This window comes from Dipteris shenzhenensis, chromosome 31, assembly GCF_047967505.1.
Source record: "Dipteris shenzhenensis isolate YYH24624 ecotype China chromosome 31, Dip_SZ_1.0, whole genome shotgun sequence".
NCBI lineage: Eukaryota > Viridiplantae > Streptophyta > Polypodiopsida > Gleicheniales > Dipteridaceae > Dipteris > Dipteris shenzhenensis.
This window is the reverse complement of record NC_141626.1, coordinates 13,920,450-13,941,588: the sequence shown is the minus strand read 5'-3', so window position 1 is coordinate 13,941,588 and position 21,139 is coordinate 13,920,450. Positions and strand designations below refer to the sequence as shown.

Sequence of the window (21,139 nt, the reverse complement as noted above, 5' to 3'; positions counted from 1 at the left end):
TGTCAATAAAGACCTTTTAGTGGTGGTAAAACCACAAATGACTTTATAATGGTGCCAATAAACATCTTTTAGGGTTTCAAAAAGTTATAAGGGTGTCAACAAATAGCTTGCAATAGTTACAAAGTTTTTTTATAAGATAAAAAGTAAACTTTTAAAAATATGATGTTTTTTTCAAAATACAAATAAATCAATAATCTAAATATATCAATTAAAATATCTACTTTTCTTTTTGTTGAATGATTAAATTAATAATAATTAGATAAGGGAGGGGGAAGAGGGGAAGGGGAGGGGAAGACAAGGGAAGGGGAAGGGGAGGGGGAGGGGTACCAAGAGGGGGAGGGGAGAGGAGAGAGAGGGGAAGGGAAGGGGAGAGGGAGAGGGAGAGTGAGAGGGAGAGGGAGAGGGAGAGGGAGAGGGAGGGGAGATAAGAGAGAGGAGAGGGGACGAGGGAGAAGGGGAGGGGGAGAGGAAGGGGAGGGAAGAGGAAGGTGAGGGGGGGAGGGAAAGGTTTTGGCAGAATATGAGGGGAGAGGAAGGTGAGGGGGGGAGAGAAAGGAAGGAGAAGGGAGGGAAAGGTGAGGGGGGGAGGAAAGGTTTTGGTGGCCACAGACACCAAGAAGGAGGGGAGGGGGGAGGGAGAGGAAGGGAGAGGGGAATAGGGAGGGAGGGGGAGGGGAGAGAGATGAGGGGTGGGGAGGGGGAGGTTTTGGTGGCTACCACACAACTGCTAGGAAGGAGGGGAGAGGAGAGGGAGGGGGAGAGAGAGAGAGAGAGAGAGAGAGAGAGGAAGGAGGGGAGAGGAGAGGGAGGGGAAGAGGGAATGGAAAGGAGAGAGAGAGAGAGAGAGAGAGAGAGAGAGAGAGAGAGAGAGAGAGGGGGGGGGGGGGGGGGAGAAAGGAGAGAAGGAGGAAATCGTAGCCTCAAGTCCTCTCATTTTTGCTCATTCCCTCCCTTCAAATCCATGATCCATCCTCAGTTCTCATGCTCCATTCCTTCAGCTTCAATGTACAGTTTATACTGCTAGAATTGCAACCCTCTTTCAGGATCAAACAAAGAATCAGCTTGTAAGAAGGTAAAGCTAAAAAGCCTCAAATCCATAAATCACCAAGCCTATTTTGATGTCAAGGCTTAAAACCATCACCATTTCTACACTTGCTCCATTGCTGTTTGCTATCAAGCTCCTATCAAGTAGCCTCAAGTTCTCATTTTTTTCTCATTTTCTATTCATCCGTTCAAATCTATCCTCAATTCTCATGCTCCATTCCTCTACATTCGATGTGTAGTTTATATCACTAGAATTGCAACCTTAAGAAAACTAGTTTTAGGCTCAAATATTGAATTGAAGAGTATATGTGTGGTATCATTTGTGTTATCCTGTGATTGTGTCCATTTATATGGCAAAATAGAACAAATGACATCTGGATTAGAAGCCCACAAATCTTTTGCACCACTTTCTATTGTTTTTAAAAAAGAAAGCAACAAAGCCAATACTTTTTGATGAAAATATGTTGTTTGCTATACACCTTTGTGCACCCCTTAGAAGGAAAATCCTGTATATACATGGTTTTTATATTAGCATGTACTTTTATGTGTGTGTGTGTAGAAACTAGAAACATATATAGTAAGGAGTGAAAGTGCTCTCAACCAAAGTGGAATGGAAGAGGATGAGAGAGAGGGAGAGCTAGAAGAGAGCCACACAAGTTTTGGTGGGTGCAGAACACCCTAGTCTATATGTCATCCATATATATATGCATTTGAGTATTGTACATAAACGGGATTAAGGAACAGTGGCCTTTAACTCCCATAACCTCCTACTTAAAGTCCAATGTGCCTTTAAGGGAGAATAGCCGGTGAGCATACTATCCAATGCCCATCAATACATGACAATACTCAAACCACTGACTAGGTAGACTCTTCGTCAGCATATTTGCAGGGTTATCATGTATATGAACCTTGACAAGCTTTATGTGCTTGTCCTCAAATACCTCCTTGATGAAATGGTACTTGACCTCAATGTGTTTGGTCTTTGTATGAAAGACCAGATTTTGTGCTAGTAGCTTAATAGAACTCATGGAATCACCATACAATGTCGATACACCTGTATGAATCCCCAAATCTCCCACTAGCCGATCAAGCCATATAGCCTCCTTGCAACCCTCTGTGGTTGAAACATACTTGGCCTCTGTGGTAAACAAAGCAACGCACTTCTATGCACAAGACATCCACACTATGAATTGTAAAGGCAAAATTTGGGTTCATGCATGTTAATTACAAGCTTTCAAGCCCTATTTCACGGCCATTTTCATTTCATTGCTTTTTAATCTCTCTTCACTCCCACACTCCCACACCCGCTCCCTATTAATAAAATTCCCTCAAAATTCTACCAGTTTTGGCCCTCTAGACTCTTCAAAACCCTTAGATTCTCTGAAAATTCTAGGATATCGAGTGGCACTTAGAATGAAAATCTAAATTCTAACTATTGGAAATTTTAAATCTAAGACTAAATGAAACCTTATACATGTCAGGTTTTGTAGGTAAATGTCAATGGCTTTGTCTTTGGCCTATGGAGAAAAGGGTAATGGGTTCAAATTGTGGGCGTGGCTGTGTGCCAAGGTAAGTTGTATCTTATTTAATATTTTTTCCCTTAGTATCTCCATTGTATGCACATCATATGCACATCCCAAACAAATCAACTAAGGAAATATTTATGTTTCCAACCGTGAAATAATCATAATTGTTAAGGTGTGTGAACTTATTTTTAACTCAATTGTGTACGACATATTGTCTACAACATGACCATCATTCAGCTTCTTCTTTGAACACTAACAAAATGATGTGGGTCACATGCCCGAGTGACCATTTGAGTACCAAAGTAATCCATTTGGTTGCCTTTGCATAGTATTCATATGCATTTAAATGCATTGAATTTACACATGCATACCTTAGATTGCTTTGGCCATTTGAGCCTAAAATTTTGCAACCAACAAATAAATCGTTGAATAATGAAATATATAGCATTGAAGTACTTGAAGTAGACCTACTTGGGTGCTACATTAAGCATCAAGTCATTGCATAACAACCATCCCTAACATCTAGGGTTGGAAAGCTCATGTACACAAGGTAGCATGACATGCCCACTTGGAGGCCTTGCCACATGAACATCATAATGAATTATGTCAAGCCCACATAAACTCAAGTAGTAGAAATCATGAAGGTATACCTATTAGTGGGTACCTAGCTGTAGGACATTTGCATAACATTAAGTGCTTCCCCCTTTTCAGGCTTGATAAAAAATCAAAAATAAGTTGATAATTTTGAATCTTTCCATTGGATGTCCCTGAGTTTTCATAAGAAATGACGAACACATTGAAGTACAATTGAATCATCTAGATCATGTATACTCGTGATGCACCAAAATCTACAATGCTAAAATTTAGGAAGATTCTAGGACTAATAGATGGCAATTAGTGAAAAGTGTGAGGCAATCCTTAGCCTACAAGACATCATTTTGGCTCTCTCTAAGCATCATTTGAGTTTAAGGCATTGCATTGCAAGTGCTTATTCACTAGTGTTGAGGTGGTCTCTCCTCTCACTCACCTCTCTTACACTCCAAATAAGTTAAACTTCACTCAACACATAAGAATGAGCTTGAGTAAGAGATTTATTGCATGAAGAATGAGAAAATACAAGGCAAAGAGCCTTAAAGACACACTAAGGACCCTATCTAGAGGACAACCTCAGTACAAATGTCTAGGATGTCAACACTAGTGTATGAGCAAATGCAACACAATGCCTTGAACTCAAATTATCCTCAAGAAAAGTTAAAATAACCTTTTGTATGCTAAGGATGGCATCATACTTTACATTACTAGTTGCCTATCACACTTGAGCTGAAACTAAGGATTTGGTGTAGAGGTTGGTGAGTCATGAATATGTTTTCTTGATTTATTATGAAGAACTCAGAGAGATCCAATGGTGAGATGGAGAACTTAGAGAGATCCAATGGTGAGGTAGCCTCCAAGTTACAAACTTTTTTACATTCCTTAGTCTATGGAAACTAGGCCTGAAATGGGGGAAGCCCTCAATGTTATGTAAATCTCATTAACCCGCTTGGTATATGCTACATAACCATAGCTAGATGGTTGGTTGGGATTGACTTGGTTCTTTATGTAACCTCCTCTTAGCCTCCTCCTCTGAACATCCTCCTCTTTTCCTCCTCCCATTCTTTCTATATTGGTGAAGCACTCCCCTTCCCCTAGACCAAATCTATCACTTCAATCTTGTCTAGGACACATTTTGAAGGATAATATTGATTTTTGGATTGCTCAGAACGGTCGTGTAAGGGAGAGAGAGTAGGAGGAGTGTGTCAGGAAGAGACGAGAGAGAGAGAGAGAGAGAGAGAGAGAGAGAGAGAGAGAGAGAGAGAGAGGCACATGTATTCCGATGGGTTGTGCCAATATTTGCTAATGTCTACACCTTGCATTCAATATGGTTCAAGGAAAAGTGTTGAGAGCCGAAAGCCTTGGCTTGGAGGTAGTGTTTACATTTTCATGTATTAGGAAGTTTTTGCAGGTTATACATTCTAGCAAACAACTTGTCGACACCGACTTTTAGGGTATCTTGAGCAAAGAGTGCAGCGATGCTGTCAAGTAGGTGTGGGAGAAGGACTACTAATGATGACAACTCTGTGATGGTGACAATTCAATTCTCTGAGGGTGACGATTGTGTGGAAGTGTTTTGAAAGGAGGTAATTTTTAGATATCGGACAAGGGAATGATGTAGAATGTGTTGGGTGGGGACAAGGGGAGAGAGAGAGAGAGAGAGAGAGAATGTGTTGGGTGGGGACAAGGGGGGAGAGAGAGAGAGAGATGTGGAAGAGGGGGATAAGCTTGAAGCAAATTGAGACCCTATAAATTGTTTGGATGAGGAAGAACCACAAGTCTAGGATCTTGTGTTTGCCAAGTAAATCTTCTCGCTTGAAACAAGCACAAGAAGAAGAAGAAGACAATGTTTTGCCCAAAGGCAATCTACCTCTTGATCATATTCACCATAAGTTCAATCTTTGAGCTCTGTGTGCATCTGTGCTTGTCCATCTTGATTTTCATAAGGTAAAAGGTCTCTTCTTCTCCTTTATCTTTTCATCTTCTTTATCTCCATCAGGTAAATGATCTTCTTCACTTGGTTCTTCTCCTCCTTCATCTTCTTCATCTCCATCACTATTAATTCCTTATCTTTTTTAACTGTTGTTTTGGTTTTCCTTCCTTTTTACATTGCATAGGTCCATTCTCTTCTTCGTCTTCCACCTCTCCTTGCTCATCTTCTTCGTCACCCGCTCCATCGCTCAGCTCCTTGCTCTCCCCTGCCATCAGGTTTGTGAATCTTCATCCTCCAAGCTTTCGTTGCTGTTTAATCCGCATCTTATTGTTCATCTAATTTGCTCACCTCCCTCTGTGATCATTCAACAGGTGGATTTCGTAAGTTCCTGCTCCTCCTTGCTCCTCGACCCCCTCCGGCATCGCCTCGACTGCCCATCTTGTCGCGCATTCTTCTCATCAGGTTTTGCGGCTTCTTTCCTCTTCCTAATTCGCTCATCATCGATTCGAGCTGAGAGTGAATGCAAAGAAGCAGTAAAGATGAGCAACGAGCTGTAGAATCGAGTAGGATCGACCTGTCGTATGTTTTTTTACTGATTTTATCTTCGTTGTTCAGCTCCAACATCACGTCCATCCCGCTACGTATACTGATTTCCGTCTCCGGCATCAAGGTAGCTGATTTTCACTTCGTGATCACGTCGTTCCTGCAGCTAATCACCTTTTATTCGTCGGCAACCCGATTCTATAGCTCGTACAGAAGTTGCCATGGCAACCTACGCCCTGAGATTTCCGCCCTCAGCCACCAGTAAGTATTTTCCGTTTCCGTTCCCTGTATTCTAGTGCGCATGCCTGTGACTCGCAGTTCCACAAATTGCATGGAAAGTACGTCTCATCGAAGAGGCCCAATTTTCGCCATAGAGCAATTATCTGGTTGGAAATGGTATATCGTCTTTTTTCCATGTTGAGATTGGGTGAGTTTTTCGTTGGCATACAAACATTGGGCGCCTCAAGGCGCTAATTTGGTCAGCTGTGCTCTTCAAATGGATGCACGGTGGGCAAGTCGTGAAGAACAGAGCAACCGGTTTCTTAAACGCAAATGCTCTCTGCTCAGGAGAGAGAGAGAAGGGGAGAGAGAGAGATTAGATGCTAAGAGGACTTTCACCTTTCCAGGCTCAAAGCATGACTACAGCCATAGCGCCCTGTGGGGAACACCATGCCACCACTCGGCCTACCACAGGGGCAGCTTGGCGCAGGGTAGGGGTGGCGTGGTCGTCATGACGTCGGACTTCGAAAAGTCGAACCCGTACACACACGAATTGAAGAGAACAGCCGCTTTCATAGCACAGCCGGGCAAAGGAATTCTGGCCTCCGACGAAAGTAATGCCACCACTGGAAAGAGGTACGTGAAAGGATCTCATGTTTGCATTATCGATTCGTTGCGGCTTGCAGACGTATAGATTTAAAAGTCATGACAGAATTGCGACCGGAAAGACAATCGGAGGAAAATTCAAACAAGAAATGCACGGAAATGGATATCATGAGCTTCCTCTTGCACTGTTGGGTCTCAACAAATGGATTGCAATGCGCCTTGTTTCTTTGAATTTATCTTATGTTTGCTAATAACTAATCCTTTGCACGAATGATTTATTCATGTACTGCATCTGCAGGCTTGCATCTGTCGGTTTAGAGAACACAGAAGCAAATCGGCAAGCATGGCGAGAGCTCTTGTACTCTGCTCCAGGCCTTGGAAACGTGTGTCTCTTCCTCCACCAAAAGCCATTTATATAAGCTGGGTCTTCCCTGTTTGTTCTTGCCTGAAAAGTGTTTTAACTAAAGCTGACGAATATAGTTTGCCCTCTCCTATCCTCACAGTACATCAGTGGTACAATCATGTTCGACGAAACTCTCTTTCAGTGCTCCCGTGCTGGTGTGCCCTTTGTGGATATTTTGAAACAGCAAGGGATAATCCCAGGCATAAAGGTGGACACTGGTTTGCAACCAATTGACGGTACTGATGGTGAGACTGCAACTCAGGGTCTTGACGGCCTTGCAGATCGCTGCAAAAGGTAAGAGTGGCAAAATGGATTAAGTACCATTTGATCTAGCATTACGCATTTGCCCAGCTGCACTATCAAAAACTTGAACGGAGGATCGGTACAACGCTCTGAAAGCATTGCATTATGGACTCTCTCAACTGTGGAGTGCCCAATGATATGAATTCTGAACTGTTCTATAGCACATTACATTACATAATACTCAATCTTACCAAAATTTCCAAGTCCCTCTGGAGTCTGAATTGAGATTTGTGAGACTAATCCTGGTGCCAGGTACTATGAACAAGGGGCCCGGTTTGCCAAGTGGAGGGCAGTTCTCAAAGTGGACTCTGATAAGCACCCATCGTCTACAGCTATTCTGGAGAACGCCCATGGTCTGGCTCGCTATGCCCAAATTGCCCAGGTTAGACGCATTATAACAGTGCTACAGTAATGATTGCTAACCTGTGAGAAGAGGCTAATGTTTATTTTTGAAGGTTAGTTTCATAATCCAACATATAATCATTAAAATAGCATTAAAGGTGGGTTTTGAAAAGCACGACTGAGAATTATATAGCCAGTTCTTGAAGGTTTCCTGTAATCACTAGAGCACTAGAGCACTGGAAATGTCACTAGAGCACTAGAGCACTAGAGTTCTTGAAGGTTCCTTGTAATCACTAGAGCACTGGAAATGCCAAATTTACAGGTAAGCACCACTGTGAAGTATATAGCTATTTCTTTTTGGAAACTCAACGTGCATTGTGTGTGTGGAGTATACAGAAAGAGTCTATGATTATGATTGGGGTTCCCATAAAAAGGGGGAAGATAAACCGTTTCGTGCTTTGAAGAGAGCTAGTTTTTTGGTTTTCATGAGCCAAGAAATCAATGAAAACAAAGGAAAGGTGTAAGCATGACAATGTGAAGTACATGACTAGTTTTTGATCGTCCGAATTCGTTCAATAAGCCTTGTGTTCATAGTAGTTGTATTAGAAGGAACATAGTATAGAAGGAACATAGTATTGAATGATTTTAAAATGGGCGACAACTACCAACATTCTCTTTGCCGCTACCAATTGTGTGAGATGGTGGGAGGGCGGTGGACCGTGGAATCACCGCCCTCGCATTTGATTAATACAGGCAGCCTGTTGTCAACTTCTCGGGAGAATTTACGTGCTCCACTTTTCACTCCTTTTGATTGGCATGCATGGATGCTGATTGACTAGTACTACTTTTCGATTATCGGATTTGATTAATACAGGTGGCCTGTTGTCAACTAACTTCTCGGGAGAATTTACGTGCTCCGCTTTTCACTCCTTTTGAGTGGCATGCAAGGATGCTGATTGACTAGTACTACTTTTCGATTGTACTTTACCCCTAAATTGTTATCGAGAGACGTCCCCTTTTTGACTATATATTCGTGTTAGCACTAAATTATTTTGTATGACATGGACGCTTTGTTGATTACCATTTGTAATAATGATCTATTCTTATCTGATCTCATTGTTCATCTTACCATATTATTCGACCAATTTCCTGCACGTAATTTCTATCGACGTCTAAAATGTTCTTGACGTCCGACATTTATTATATAGACTTGTGGGTTCTGTGGCACTGCAGGCAAATGGACTTGTTCCAATAGTCGAACCTGAAGTCACTCTTGGGCCTGGTGATTACAGGTATTGAGTGGATGAATTTTCAGCGAAAAATTTATGCGTTTTCAAGCGCTTGTTGCACATGAACTTCACCCGTCTTGCAAAATCTGAAGTTTGTCACTGTCAACTGTGCAGCATTGAGAGGACTGCTTACATTTCTGAGAAGGTCAACTCGCACGTTTTCAGGCTTTTGAATGAGTACAAGTGAGAAATCTCATGCTCACGTATCCTGATCGCTAAAGGCAAAAAATCCAACAGCGCCTGATCTGGTCTTAGTTTTGTTGGATGCTTGCTGTGATATACCACGTAATCTGGATGTTTGCAAGGAGAATCGAGGCCAGCGGAAAGCCTCGATTCTTACAGAAAGCGAACCTTCTTATCGGGGAAAGCTACGAGTTATTCAGGGAAAAGAAGCGTGTTTCTATGTGATCGCTACTTACTTTCATGTGGTTCGTTAATGGCGGAGGGAGTTTTTCGGTCATTGTAGCCTGTGGATTCGTCGTCGCCTAAGCCTCATCTCTTCGTGTACGTTTGTGCTCAGCATGCTGAAATAATCTGGCCATGGAATCGTCAGATAACCCTTTTCTCGGTGATCCTTTCTTCGTTTGCGTTCGCTGGTGGCTATCTTCTGTCTTTAGGGATTTCGCTCCCGTTCGCGTTGTCCGCGTCGACTCCTGTGATAAAGCTTGCACCAACTATCTTTCTTTGGGCTTGCTCGAGTTTAAAACGTCGACTTCCTTAGCTACGCGTTTCACATCCTGACCTTGTGATATTAGATCTTGCAAATTCCTCCATCCTCTGATCGACAGTACCATTGTCTGGCTTTGATGATCCCTTCGCTTGCCTCGCTCATTTTATCATGTGGGGATTACACGTCGTATAGTATAAGCGTGTAGCATTCTTCTATCTGTGGCTCTGGTGGTGACTGAAAGATCAGGTATGATCGTTAATCTCCTCCCTTTTTTTGCAGTGTTATCCTGGAAGGAATCCTACTGAAACCTAATATGATTCTACCTGGTAAGTCTTTCAAGTGGAGTTTCCTACTCTTTAGCAGAGTCGATACTGCATAGAACATTTGTCGATCTTTGAAATTTCCACGACCTTATGCAGTCATGAATGAAACCTTGAGGACCACGCAATGCGAGATCATATATTTGGCTGTTCCTCTGTAGCCAAGTGGTCTGAGTATTGGTTTTGACAGGACTTGACGTACCAACCCCTCCCCCAGAAGAGGTTGCAAAATATACCGTGAGGACAATGCTGCGTACCGTTCCTGGAGCTGTGCCCGGTTAGTCGCCAGTTGAGATGTTTCAGTTGAAAGACATTGAGAGCACAAATATCACAACAGTTCTCGCGTGCTCAGTAGGTTCTCTCTTCAGATTAAGTAAATGTAAAAGCCTTCTAATATGAATGACATTCACGTGTCGTTTGAATGATTAAGGCATTCACTTTCTTTCTGGAGGAATGAGCGAGGAAGAGGCGACATTAAATCTACAAAGCCTTCAGGTAAGAACCAAAATTCAAAACAGTACTTAACCTCGACCTGTTCTTCGGCAAGTGTTTCTTTCTAATGACTAACGTTCTCATTTGTGAATGTACAGGCTTTTGGCCCTACTCCTTGGTCACTGACCTTCTCTTACGGTCGTGCTCTGCAGTCTAGCACACTTAAAATCTGGTCTGGAAAAGTAAGCGCATTGTTGGCTGTAATATCTAGTATGCTTTGTGCGTGTGATTGAGAGAGAGAGAGAGAGAGAGAGAGGGAGAGAGAGAACGCAGGACATCTGAAACGACTTTGGATTTCTTACTGCTTGCTCGTGTTGAATGTTCCTCTGCTAAACAAGAAAGACAAATTATCGTAAGGACAAACGGCAGTTTGTATTGAGTCGTTTAACTCCACACTTACGCCTGTATTCAGGAGGAAACATGGAAAGCTGCCCAGGAAAGGCTTGTGGCTCTTGCAAAAGCGAATTCCGAAGCCCAGGTAAGGCTATCGCTTGGTGGAGTACTAAGACCATAGCATGATGTGCTGACTTGAGATCCCGATCGCTCTCTTGGTGGATAATGGGCTCAATGTCTTCCGAGTATAAGGAGCTGACGTCTGATGTGTAAAGACAACAGTTGCGCTTAGTCGAAATTTCTTTAATCCAGGACAACTAAGCTCTCGTTCTTTTTAATATCTGCTCAGTGGACAGCGTCTTTTATTGCAAGGTGGAAGGGATCAGTGTTACTGAATTCTACATACACAGCTAAATAAGTGAATGGAAGCTGAGGTTTAGGAAACAGTGCACAAGTGGGATTTACAAGAATCGCTGAAAGCAGTTGGTTTCACTAATGCTGTTGATAATCTGTTTGTCCTGGTTTTCCCAGCTCGGTAAGTACACAGGTCCACATCCATCCCCTGGAGCAACTCGCATTCTTCAAGCTCTACGTTTGGGAGGCGCTGGAAAGTGAGAAGATACATGTACATGATTAGTGGGCTAATATTCTGTACAAAACCGTAATACTCTTCTTGCAGCCAATTTAATCCCTCTTAATCCTTTGAACCATGATGATGGCTCTTGCCTCTTGCATTGTTCTTATGTATCTTGAGAAAGCTAGTGTACAGCGAGTATTGTTTACTTTGAGCACACCTGCTGTTACATAATTCTCTGTCATACAGAATTTTTTTTTAGACATGGCGGATGTGGAGTACATGGCTGGCGCAAGCTTTTCCATATAGTACATGGCCACAGACTTTTCCCTTTAGGGATGTTTGTGTGTCTATTGTAGATTTTGTATGTTCAGTTATGACTTTGTATGCGGATGTGTATTTGGACATATCAATGAGTTCTCTGGCTTCACTTTCGGATGTAATATTTTGAAGTACTATGTCATAGACATTTTTTTTGGTTAGAATATGTTGCTGGTTTCAGACATTTTAGCATCTTGAGACCCGGCGGAGCGGGTCGCTAGCCTGTCGTACGTAGCCTTAAGGAATATAAGAGATAAGAGACAAGTTCCTTAAGAGATAAGAGAAGAGACAAGCAAAGATTGCAGGAACAAAGATCGCATTGATTCAGAACTATTCTCTCAATGGCGAAACCTCCCGCGGCTTTGTTAATGCGACTAGTCTAGCCAATCGTAAACAAGAAAAGTTGCGAGTTATTAAAGTAAATTGATATGCCGAAACATTTGTACATGGCCAATGGGCGTGAAACGAGGACAGAGTGCCTATACCAACAATCGTATCTGGACCAGCATCACACAGAAAGATAATTTGGGAACTATAATTATTGAGCCGGCAATCTAGGACAGCGTAATATCCCAAATGGACTCGTCCATCCAAAGGATTGTGGATGTGGAGATTCATTAGAAACCTTGAATTAGGAATAGTCCTAAAAGACAAACAATAGCATGTTTTCTCACTCAAATAAAAACTTTTGTTTTAACAAAAATAAAGCAACAAACAATGTACACGGTTCTTACCCAAGGTAGCTCTCCAGCTCAAGCAAATCCAACAACAGTTGTGCGCTCTCCAGAGATCCCCAGCGTTTGATGCTCGGGTACGTGAAAATGCCACGCATTGATGGCCATGACTAAATACCAGTGTCGCCAAGTACAGTCCCAAAACAGACAATGTTTGGCCCGGTGACTTATTGATTGTCATGCCAAATGCCAATTGGATAGGAAATTGCCGTCTCCTCATGTCGAATGGAAGTTTAAGGTTGGTCAGAATGAATGTTATCCTTCAAATAAATGTTCTATCACCAGCATTGGTACCAATAATGATTTCAGCTTCTAACACTTTCATGTGAAACTCTTTCCAAATACACATCCGCAAACAAAGTCATAACTGAACATACAAAATCTACAATAGACACACAAACATCCATAAGGGAAAAGTTTGCGGCCATGTACTATAGGGAAAAGCTTGTGCCGGCCATGTACTCCACATCCGCCACATCCAAAAAAAAAAATCTCTATGATAAAGTACTTCAAAAATATCACATCCAAAAGTGCAGTCACATGTCTGAACATGCAATAGCTACATCAAAGAACTGATTGATATATCCAAATACATAGCCACAAAATAGAGTCATAACTGAATATACAAAATCTACAATAGACACACAAACATCCCTAAGGGAAAAGTCTGCGGCCATGTACTGCAGGGAAAAGCCTGTGACGGCCATTCACTCTATGTCCACCACATCCGCCGTGTCCACCGCGGCTACGAACATACAATGGAGTACCAACAATCGTATCTGAACCAGCATCACATAGAAAGATAATTAAGGAACTATAATTATTGAGCCATAAATCTTTTATACATGTATGTTGGTAAAACCCAACTCATTCTTTAGAGTACTTACTCAGACGCAAAGGGTTGTTAACAACGCTGACAAAGGTGTACGTGTAGTCTCCATTTTGCCCTCGATAGAAAATTCGTGTCCGCACACATTCATAGTATCCTAGCTAGCGAACAGTGATGGTCTATGGTCCATCATCCCTATGAAGCTGGCAAGCCAGGACAACATAATATCCCAAATGGACTCGTCCATCCAAAGGATTGTGGATGTGGAGATTCATTAGAAACCTTGAATCAGGAATAGTCCTAAAAGACAAACAATAGCATGTTTTTCCACTCAAATATAATCCAAAAAAACTTTTGTTTTAACAAAAGTAAAGCAACAAACAATGTACACAATTTTTACCCAAGGTAGCTCTCCAGCTCAAGCAAATCCAACAACAGTTGCACACTTTCCTGAGATCCCCAGCCCGCAGGATCTACAATTTTCTAAAAGTGAGTGACTATACTATTAAACGTGTCAACATAAAACGTGGTTGTCAAGCAACTATGTACCTTGCACCTGTGCTCTTGTTTCGGTGACAAATGTGAACTGCCTAGACATCCTATCACATTGCAAAAAAAGAATGCACGTGTCAATCTACATATACTGGAAAAAAACAATAGGCTTTGAAGAGAAAATAGCCTGTAGTGTATTGCAAACCCATAACTCAAATGAAAAATGAAATCCAAACATTATCAAGGACAAAGTCATGAAATATTACGTCTCACTTCATCTTTGTATAAATAGCCAACATTCCCAAAGACCTATGATAGTTGGAATATTGAAAGAACTTAAAAAAAGCTATACAAAGATTACCGAAATGAAGATTTTCCACCCAAGAAAGTATGAGGAGGGCTTGAAAGAGCAATGTCATACTCCTAGGCTCTTGCTGTTGCCAATTGCAAAACTTCCTTGTACACAACATTTGTGGTAGAAGTATTATCCATCTCCTCGCCCTTGGCATCAGACGCACTCTACGAAATGAAAACCTTAACAGCGTTTGATGCTCGGATACGCGAAAATGCCACATATAATTGGCCATGATTGAATACTGGTGTCACAAAGTATAGCCCCAAAACTGACAATGTTTGGCCCTGTGACTTATAGATTGTCATGCCAAATGCCAATCGAATAGGAAATTGCCGTCTCCTCATGTTAAATGGAAGTTTATTTTTTTTTGCCGAAAAAATAGTGCTAATTATATTACTTCGAGAACAAGATACAAAAGGTCAGCTTGTAGCTGACGGGCTGCGTTCACAAATCGGACACAGCCCTAAAAGGTAACAGAATAAATCATACTCTCACGGAGGGATAAGATAAGTGTGAATGAACAGCCATCGGGGTGGTGAGTAGTGCCACCGAAGGCCCTGCAAAGTCTACTCGAAGAAGAGGCCCTGTGTGTCCCAAGCCCGGAGGAAGCGTCTCCGCTTCTCCTGACCGGCCCGGGAATCTCCCTGAATCTGGTCCCACTGGCCTCTGAGGGTATGAATAATCTCGCTCCAAATCTCCGTCATGATCTGGGTAGTCGATAAGGAGGTGCCACCGAGGATCTGCGCGCAGCGCGAGGTCCAGATGTGCCACCCTGCAATGCCGCTAATAATCTCCCAGACTGGCTGTCTCTCCCGAACTCCTGTATCAGCCTCTGCTAGGTGCTGCGGGATACCCTCGAGTGGCCCCCACGTCCCCTGTGTGATAAGGAAAGTGGGGTCCTACTGGCATGCCTCGAATAAGTGATGAAGACCAGGTGCGGTGCTGCACCAACAGAAAGCGCCCCAAGTGATCAATCCTAGCTCTGGTGCTGCGCGAGGAAGAATCCCGAAAGTCCACCTCCACACTTCCTGGGCGCGAGTGCAGCTCCACAGGCAGTGTTTTGGTGACTCCTCATCCTCATGGCAAATCTGGCAGCATCCGTCCTGGCCTATCTGCCGCAACCAGCTCCTCACTGGAAGACCTTTGTGGGCAAGAAGCCACAGGAAGTATGAGATCTTCCGCGGCTGCCAGCTCTCCCACAAGGCCTTCCAGAATGCCTGCAAAAAGAACCTGGAAATACCCTGTGCATACCAGCTGGGCCGCTGGGTGGGGGGGCGGCTCTGCATCCTCCCAAGAACTCGCCTGCCTAGAGTCGTGCTGTAGGTGAAGAAGGAAGTCAGCCCCTGTCCTGTCACAATCTCTGGCCACCACCACTCTCCTGGGTCCCAATCAAGCTCTGACAAGGCTGCCCCTCCCAGAGCTAGAGACGCCAAAGCTGCATTTGGTCCTGCTCGATGCTAGGATCGGTACGCCAGACCTTCCCCAAAAGGCCTACGACCCGAACCCTCTGCCATGGGAGTAGGGGGTCGATAAGCGCATCCTCTCTCCTGAGTCGTCCATCCCCAAAAACCGTGAAGAAGGAGATAGAGGAGTCATCCATACGTCCTGCGATCACCAGTGGGATGCCACGGGGGGTGAACTGTCCCAGCCAGTGGGCGTCACCAGGCATGAGGGCCTCAGGCTCAGGTGGAACCAACCAATCAGCTGGGATCGCGCCGTCGATCTCCGTGCGTCTCGCCTGGGCTCCACGTGCACCTCCAGCTGCGTCTGCAAGATCAGCTGTCTCCAGATGTCTGTACGTATCCCTCCAAACTCGAAGGGACCGGGCTGGCCCCCTCATCCAGCCATCCCACCTGATATGTGATCTCTCCCCCAACTGAAGGCCCTCGGCATCTCTGACCTGACCATTCCAGATAAGCGGCTGGCGATCGATCTCCTCCTGACAGCTAGGAGGGGACTGAATGAGATTGAGGCGGAGCCACCTCCAAACCATGAGGAGGCTACGAACAAGTGGGGAACGGGGCTGAGTGAGCGGGGCGGAAGTGAAGATCCACCTGAGGGACGGTAGCCACTCTCCACCTCGACACGGGACACAAGAACCGGCTCCCTGCTGAAATAACATCTTCCACGTCTGCCCCCCCGGGGTCAAACCGCGGATGACAAGCTTGCCTAACAAGGCCTGACTCTGAAGCTCTGGATCGATGACCCCCAGGCCACCCTCAGCCTGCGGAAGAATGACTGTCTGCCAAGCAACCCTGGCTCTGGTATCTATGAGACCATCCTCCTCGGACCAAAGGAAGTTCTGAACCAGCCTCCTGAGCTGTGCCACGCTGGATCTCGAGAAACACCAGCAGGAAGCCACATACCAAGCCGTGGCTAGGAGGACCTGGTTAACTACCAGGGCACGACCTACAAGGGAAAGCTTAGCAGTGCTCCAGAAAGCCAGCTTCCGTAGGATGGAGTCTAGCACCGGGAGAAACTACTGAGCTGGCGTGATGTCTAGGCCAACCTGAAAACCAAGGTATCTAGCTGTCTGTCCCCGTGGAATCCATCTGAAACCCAAAAACCTCCCCCACTGAGAACACGCCCCGGGGTCTGTGAGAAAACCAGGGCGGGGGGCGAAGGAAGCAGGATGGGGGGGCAGGAAGCGGAGATGGCGCGGGGTGGAGGAGTGGGGGCGGGGATCGGGGGCGGTGGAGAGGAGGCGGGGACGGAAGCGGGGGCGGGGGAGAGGCGGAGTGGGGCGAGAGGCGGACGGGGGGAAGGGTGAAAAAAAAAAAAAAAAAAAGCGAAGGGACGGGCGGAGAACGGGAAGGGGAGACGGGAGTAAATGGAGGGGGGGGGCGGTGAGGCGAAAGGGGGCGAGGGCGGGGGGCGAGGGGTGGGTGGGCGGAGCGGGAGGCGGGGGGGTGTGAGTGGAGCGGAAGCGGGGAGGGATGGAGCGGAGGGGCAAGGGGGAGAGACAGAGCGGGGGGGGGGGGTGTGCGTGGCGAGGGGGGGCGGAGCGAGGCGGGGAGGGTGAGGCGGGGTGAGGGGTTGTGAGTGGAGCAGAAGCAGGGAGGGGTGGAGCAGAGGGGCAAGGGGGAGAGACGGAGCGGGGGGGGGGTGAGCGTGGCGAGGGTGAGCGGAGGTGCAAGGGGGGGTGAGACGGAGGTGAGCGGGGATGGCGAGGGAGGGGGAGGTAGAGGTACGGAGGGGGAGGGGGAAGCTCGCAGGAGCTTACGGGTTCACTTGAAGTATCCTCGTCGAATGGAAGTTTAAAGTTGGTTAGAATGAATGTTATCCTTAGAATAAACGTTCTATCACCAGCATTGTTACCAGTAATGATTTCAGCTTCTAACACTTTTGTGTGAAACTCTTTGCATATCAACCGTGTCCCATTGCACAAACCCTGGCGAGGATTCAAATTGCGCAACAAAATTATAGGAGCATTCCTTTTCAAAACCAACCGATGCAAGGGATATCCACCACCAAGATCAAGACTGTTCAAATACTCGACTACAAACAAAAAGGAATCTCCCCCTAAGTTGTCCACTGAGTCTGCACTTAGGTACTCCCTTTCCTCACCAGGCATTGCCTTCAATGCCGTAGCATTAATTGCATCAACCTCGATGTTTTGAGGTGCAAGAATAGCGTGCTCTCGAAAGTATGGTGCACAGTCCAAAATAGTTGCAAGCCCTCGATACACCCATCCAATGAGGCCTTCCATGGACTTTGTCTCTAAAAGCATTTGTGATGGAATCACAATAGTATCTTCTTTTGTACATCTATTTATCCCATTGCCAATGTCCAGAACCCATTGCATGAACTCTTGCTCAGCACAATTATCACCATTTCGAAGGACCCGCATATTCTGCGTCAACTTCAATACTGTAGTGCGACCCCAAATCCTTGAGTGGCATAAGGTAGCATTGACAATGTCCTCTCGTCCTGCCTTTGGAGGAACTGGCAAGACTTGCCTAAAATCCCCCCCAACAATACCACCTTCCCACCAAAAAGTTGCTCATTGGACATGATATCTCGTAATGTTCTGTCTAGTGCCTCGAAAGAAAATCGGTGAGTCATGGGTGCCTCATCCCATATTATCAGCCTAGCCATCTTCAAAACATCTGCGAGTTGACTATTAACCTTAATATTGCAACTGCTAGTACCATCCAGCTCCAATAGTATCTTGAATCGTGAGTGTGCCGTGCATCCATTGGCTAGTAGCAATGCAGCAATCCCAGAAGATGCACATGCCAAAGCGATGAGCCCCTCCCCAAGAAATCGAGAGAGCAAGCAATTGTAGAGAAAGGTCTTTCCAGACCCTCCTATACCATCGAGAAAAAAGACCTCACTACCATCTCCATAGACCCTTGCCAAAATCTGCACGAATGCAGCACGTTGACAGTGGTTCAAGGACATTTCCATTTGTTGGGCAGTCTGTGCTTCTTTCACACAATCAAACATTCTTTCTTCTTGCAATAAGCCATTTCCAGCTTCTGACAAAGATGTTCTATCTACAACAAGCATTCCGTCAAACTCAGCCAACCTTTGCCCATGTTGTTGAAGAATGTGCTCCAAGTGCAATATAGCCTTCTTTATCGCTAGTTCACGACGACCAATTAAATTCCCCATACTTGATTCCAATATATTAAAAAAATCATCCGAAAGCTCAGGGGAAAATTTTTCTAACAAAAGTCGAGGAGACGTTGGCTCACAGAAAACCAATATTGTGACAAATAGGTGTCTCAGTTGTGCACTATTTTGATAAAACACAGCCTCTTACATACACACAAACCATTCATCATCACTCTCCAACAATCCCCGTGCTATGCATGCTGCCTTGAAAGTAGGGTACACTTGACTGTCAAAAGTACGTAGGTCATCAAAGGACTTGCATCCCGTGCACACATTAAGAAGCATACGCATGAAGTAGAGCTCACCAGCTGAGGGGGAAAAATTGTACATCCGACCGATGGTTTTCCCCTTTTGTCTTCTAGTCCACCGCTTACTGGTTTTGTTCCAAACCAACTTGTCTAGCAAGTCACCATACAGCAAGTTGCTTGCATCATATTGCAACTGATTGTAAGTGAACCATTCTGTGAGGGTGGTCTTTTGATTTTGTTCTCTGCCTACAACATTTTGTAAATCATCATCATCTCGAAAGATGACGTTATTATGCATCGGAAGATGAGTGAACCTGCAATCTTTGCACATCGGGTTTTTCATCGTGCGTGGCATACTCATAAATCTGCCAACATGCTTCTGATGCTGGCACGTAACATGCATCTAAGTAACTACTAATCTCATCAATGCCACGGTCAACTATGTTCTGCAAATGCCCTTGCTCTCCTGCATTATTTAGCTGCATCTTGATAATGGCTCTGTCATGACCTTTGTACACATATTTATACAAATACTTAACTGCAGTGATTGTGGAGCATATTTCAACATTTATGTGTGCCTTGTACTTCACGAAGAGGAAAGGATTAAATGGCACAATCCAACGATTATCAATCACACCCCCTTTCACTTGTATCTTTCTACCATCATCGCGACACATGTAAACTGGATAGCCATCATTGCCAACAACAGTCGTCTGTGAGAATCCACGTGGATAATGACGAATGCATTTTCCATCAACCATGCAAGCTACAGATGGATTTAGTGCACCACACGGACCATGGACATTACATTGCCCAATAATATCATGCAACTCCGAGAACATTGCCTTATCTAGCAACTCCGCACACACTAATCGGTAATAGTGACCGATCTCCACGGGTTTGAAACCACTTTCTAATATCAACAATATGTGTGAGTGTGGCAGACCTCTCTTTTGAAACTCTATGACACTCACATATCTAGCCACCTTCCCAAACAAATTATGTTTTGTAATTGACTGCATCATGTCCTTATGCTTTTGGAAAAACACACGGGCTGTCAAATCTGGACGGTCTTGCGTAGTTTGCCCCGGCAACAATGCTATAGATATTTTAGGCCATTTGGGATTACAGGTGAATGTTATGAATAAATCAGGTTTGCCCCTTTTCCTGACAATTGCCATAGCATCTTGGTATAGCTGGCACATATACCGAGGCCCTCCCGTAAAAGAAGAAGGCAACACCACCCTATGCCTTGCAGCATTGCCAAGCACAGTACGTGTCCCATCAGCTGTATTCACCATGTCCATCAACCCTTGATAGACTTCAGCACATAGGGAAGCTTGGTTGTTTCATATCCACACCAACCTGGACTCTTCCATGCTACTGTAGGCATCAACCATGTATTGCTACAGTAATCTACCCTCACGCAAAAGATATGCACTTGTATCATATCTCACTTGCAAACGATATGTGTAGTATTGTCTCTGGGTGACACAACTCTATCCATGTATCTCGTGCAATGGTGTGTGATTAGGAAAATCACTATATGGGATATATGGATGCCAACCATCTTCCCCCCGAGGGAACAAAAGAACATACATGAGAGGCATGTATGATCGGTGCAAATTAGATATTCTATGCACAAACCCATTGCGGCTAAAAATCTGAATGTCTCGATTTCCAATATCGAAGTCATCCCCTTGTCCTGGCATGATTGCAGCAACCTCGCTAGACATAGGAGCCAAGTACTACCTTGAGGTGGAGCGGCTCTCACAAATAACCATCCTCAGGTTTGTATGTGGATTTGTTCTTAGCACTTGCCCAATAACCATCACTGCATTGGCATATGGATTGCACTCGTGCATCATCCTCTGCAACAACTCCAAAATGCCTGGATCCAAACCAGGCATCCCATGTAAACGGTATTCTAGTTCATGATCAGTCTCATACACGTACAACTATGCAAAACGTGGCATCTCTTACCTAGCCTCATCGGGCAACAAATTTCCAACCCGATGATACACACTACCATGGACCCGAAAGATTTGTATACCCCCATTCCCACGGAACATTTGATCAACATGGGCTCCCAATGAAACAAATGCCATGGCACTATTAGAAGCCCTAATGTTTTTCTTAAATAGTCTGCTTCTAGCATCATGTCTGTGCAGTAGAACTCTCAAAATCTCGGGTGGTTCTTCTAATGGCAACAATGACACATGACCAACTTTGCAACAGTACTTGCACACAACTTGATGCATATGCATTCGCCTCTCTTGTTTCCACAGTTGAGCCTGGCAAAAGCTGCATGTATGATCCATGGATCCAAGTGCATGAAGAGAAAGAGAATTG

At 44.6% G+C, this 21,139-nt stretch overlaps 1 protein-coding gene across 2 annotated transcripts; it reads left to right on the top strand.

The window, feature by feature from the left end:
• The first annotated feature begins 4,967 nt into the window (after positions 1-4,967).
• Positions 4,968-11,271, top strand: LOC147881065 (fructose-bisphosphate aldolase, cytoplasmic isozyme-like). Of its 2 annotated transcripts, XM_087402218.1 has the most exons (16): positions 4,968-5,108; positions 5,279-5,369; positions 5,466-5,556; positions 5,710-5,898; positions 6,264-6,492; positions 6,761-6,845; positions 6,966-7,159; positions 7,421-7,550; positions 8,744-8,802; positions 8,914-8,982; positions 9,749-9,795; positions 9,980-10,066; positions 10,220-10,284; positions 10,380-10,463; positions 10,694-10,759; positions 11,146-11,271. In XM_087402218.1, the coding sequence occupies exons 4-16, from the start codon at positions 5,859-5,861 to the stop codon at positions 11,227-11,229; spliced, it is 1,239 nt and encodes a 412-aa protein (XP_087258344.1). In that variant the 5' UTR covers positions 4,968-5,108; positions 5,279-5,369; positions 5,466-5,556; positions 5,710-5,858; the 3' UTR covers positions 11,230-11,271. The 2 variants fall into 2 exon arrangements, with proteins under 2 accessions (XP_087258344.1, XP_087258343.1); XM_087402217.1 differs by lacking the exon at positions 4,968-5,108 and having other exon boundaries at positions 5,215-5,369.
• The last annotated feature ends 9,868 nt before the right edge of the window (positions 11,272-21,139 follow it).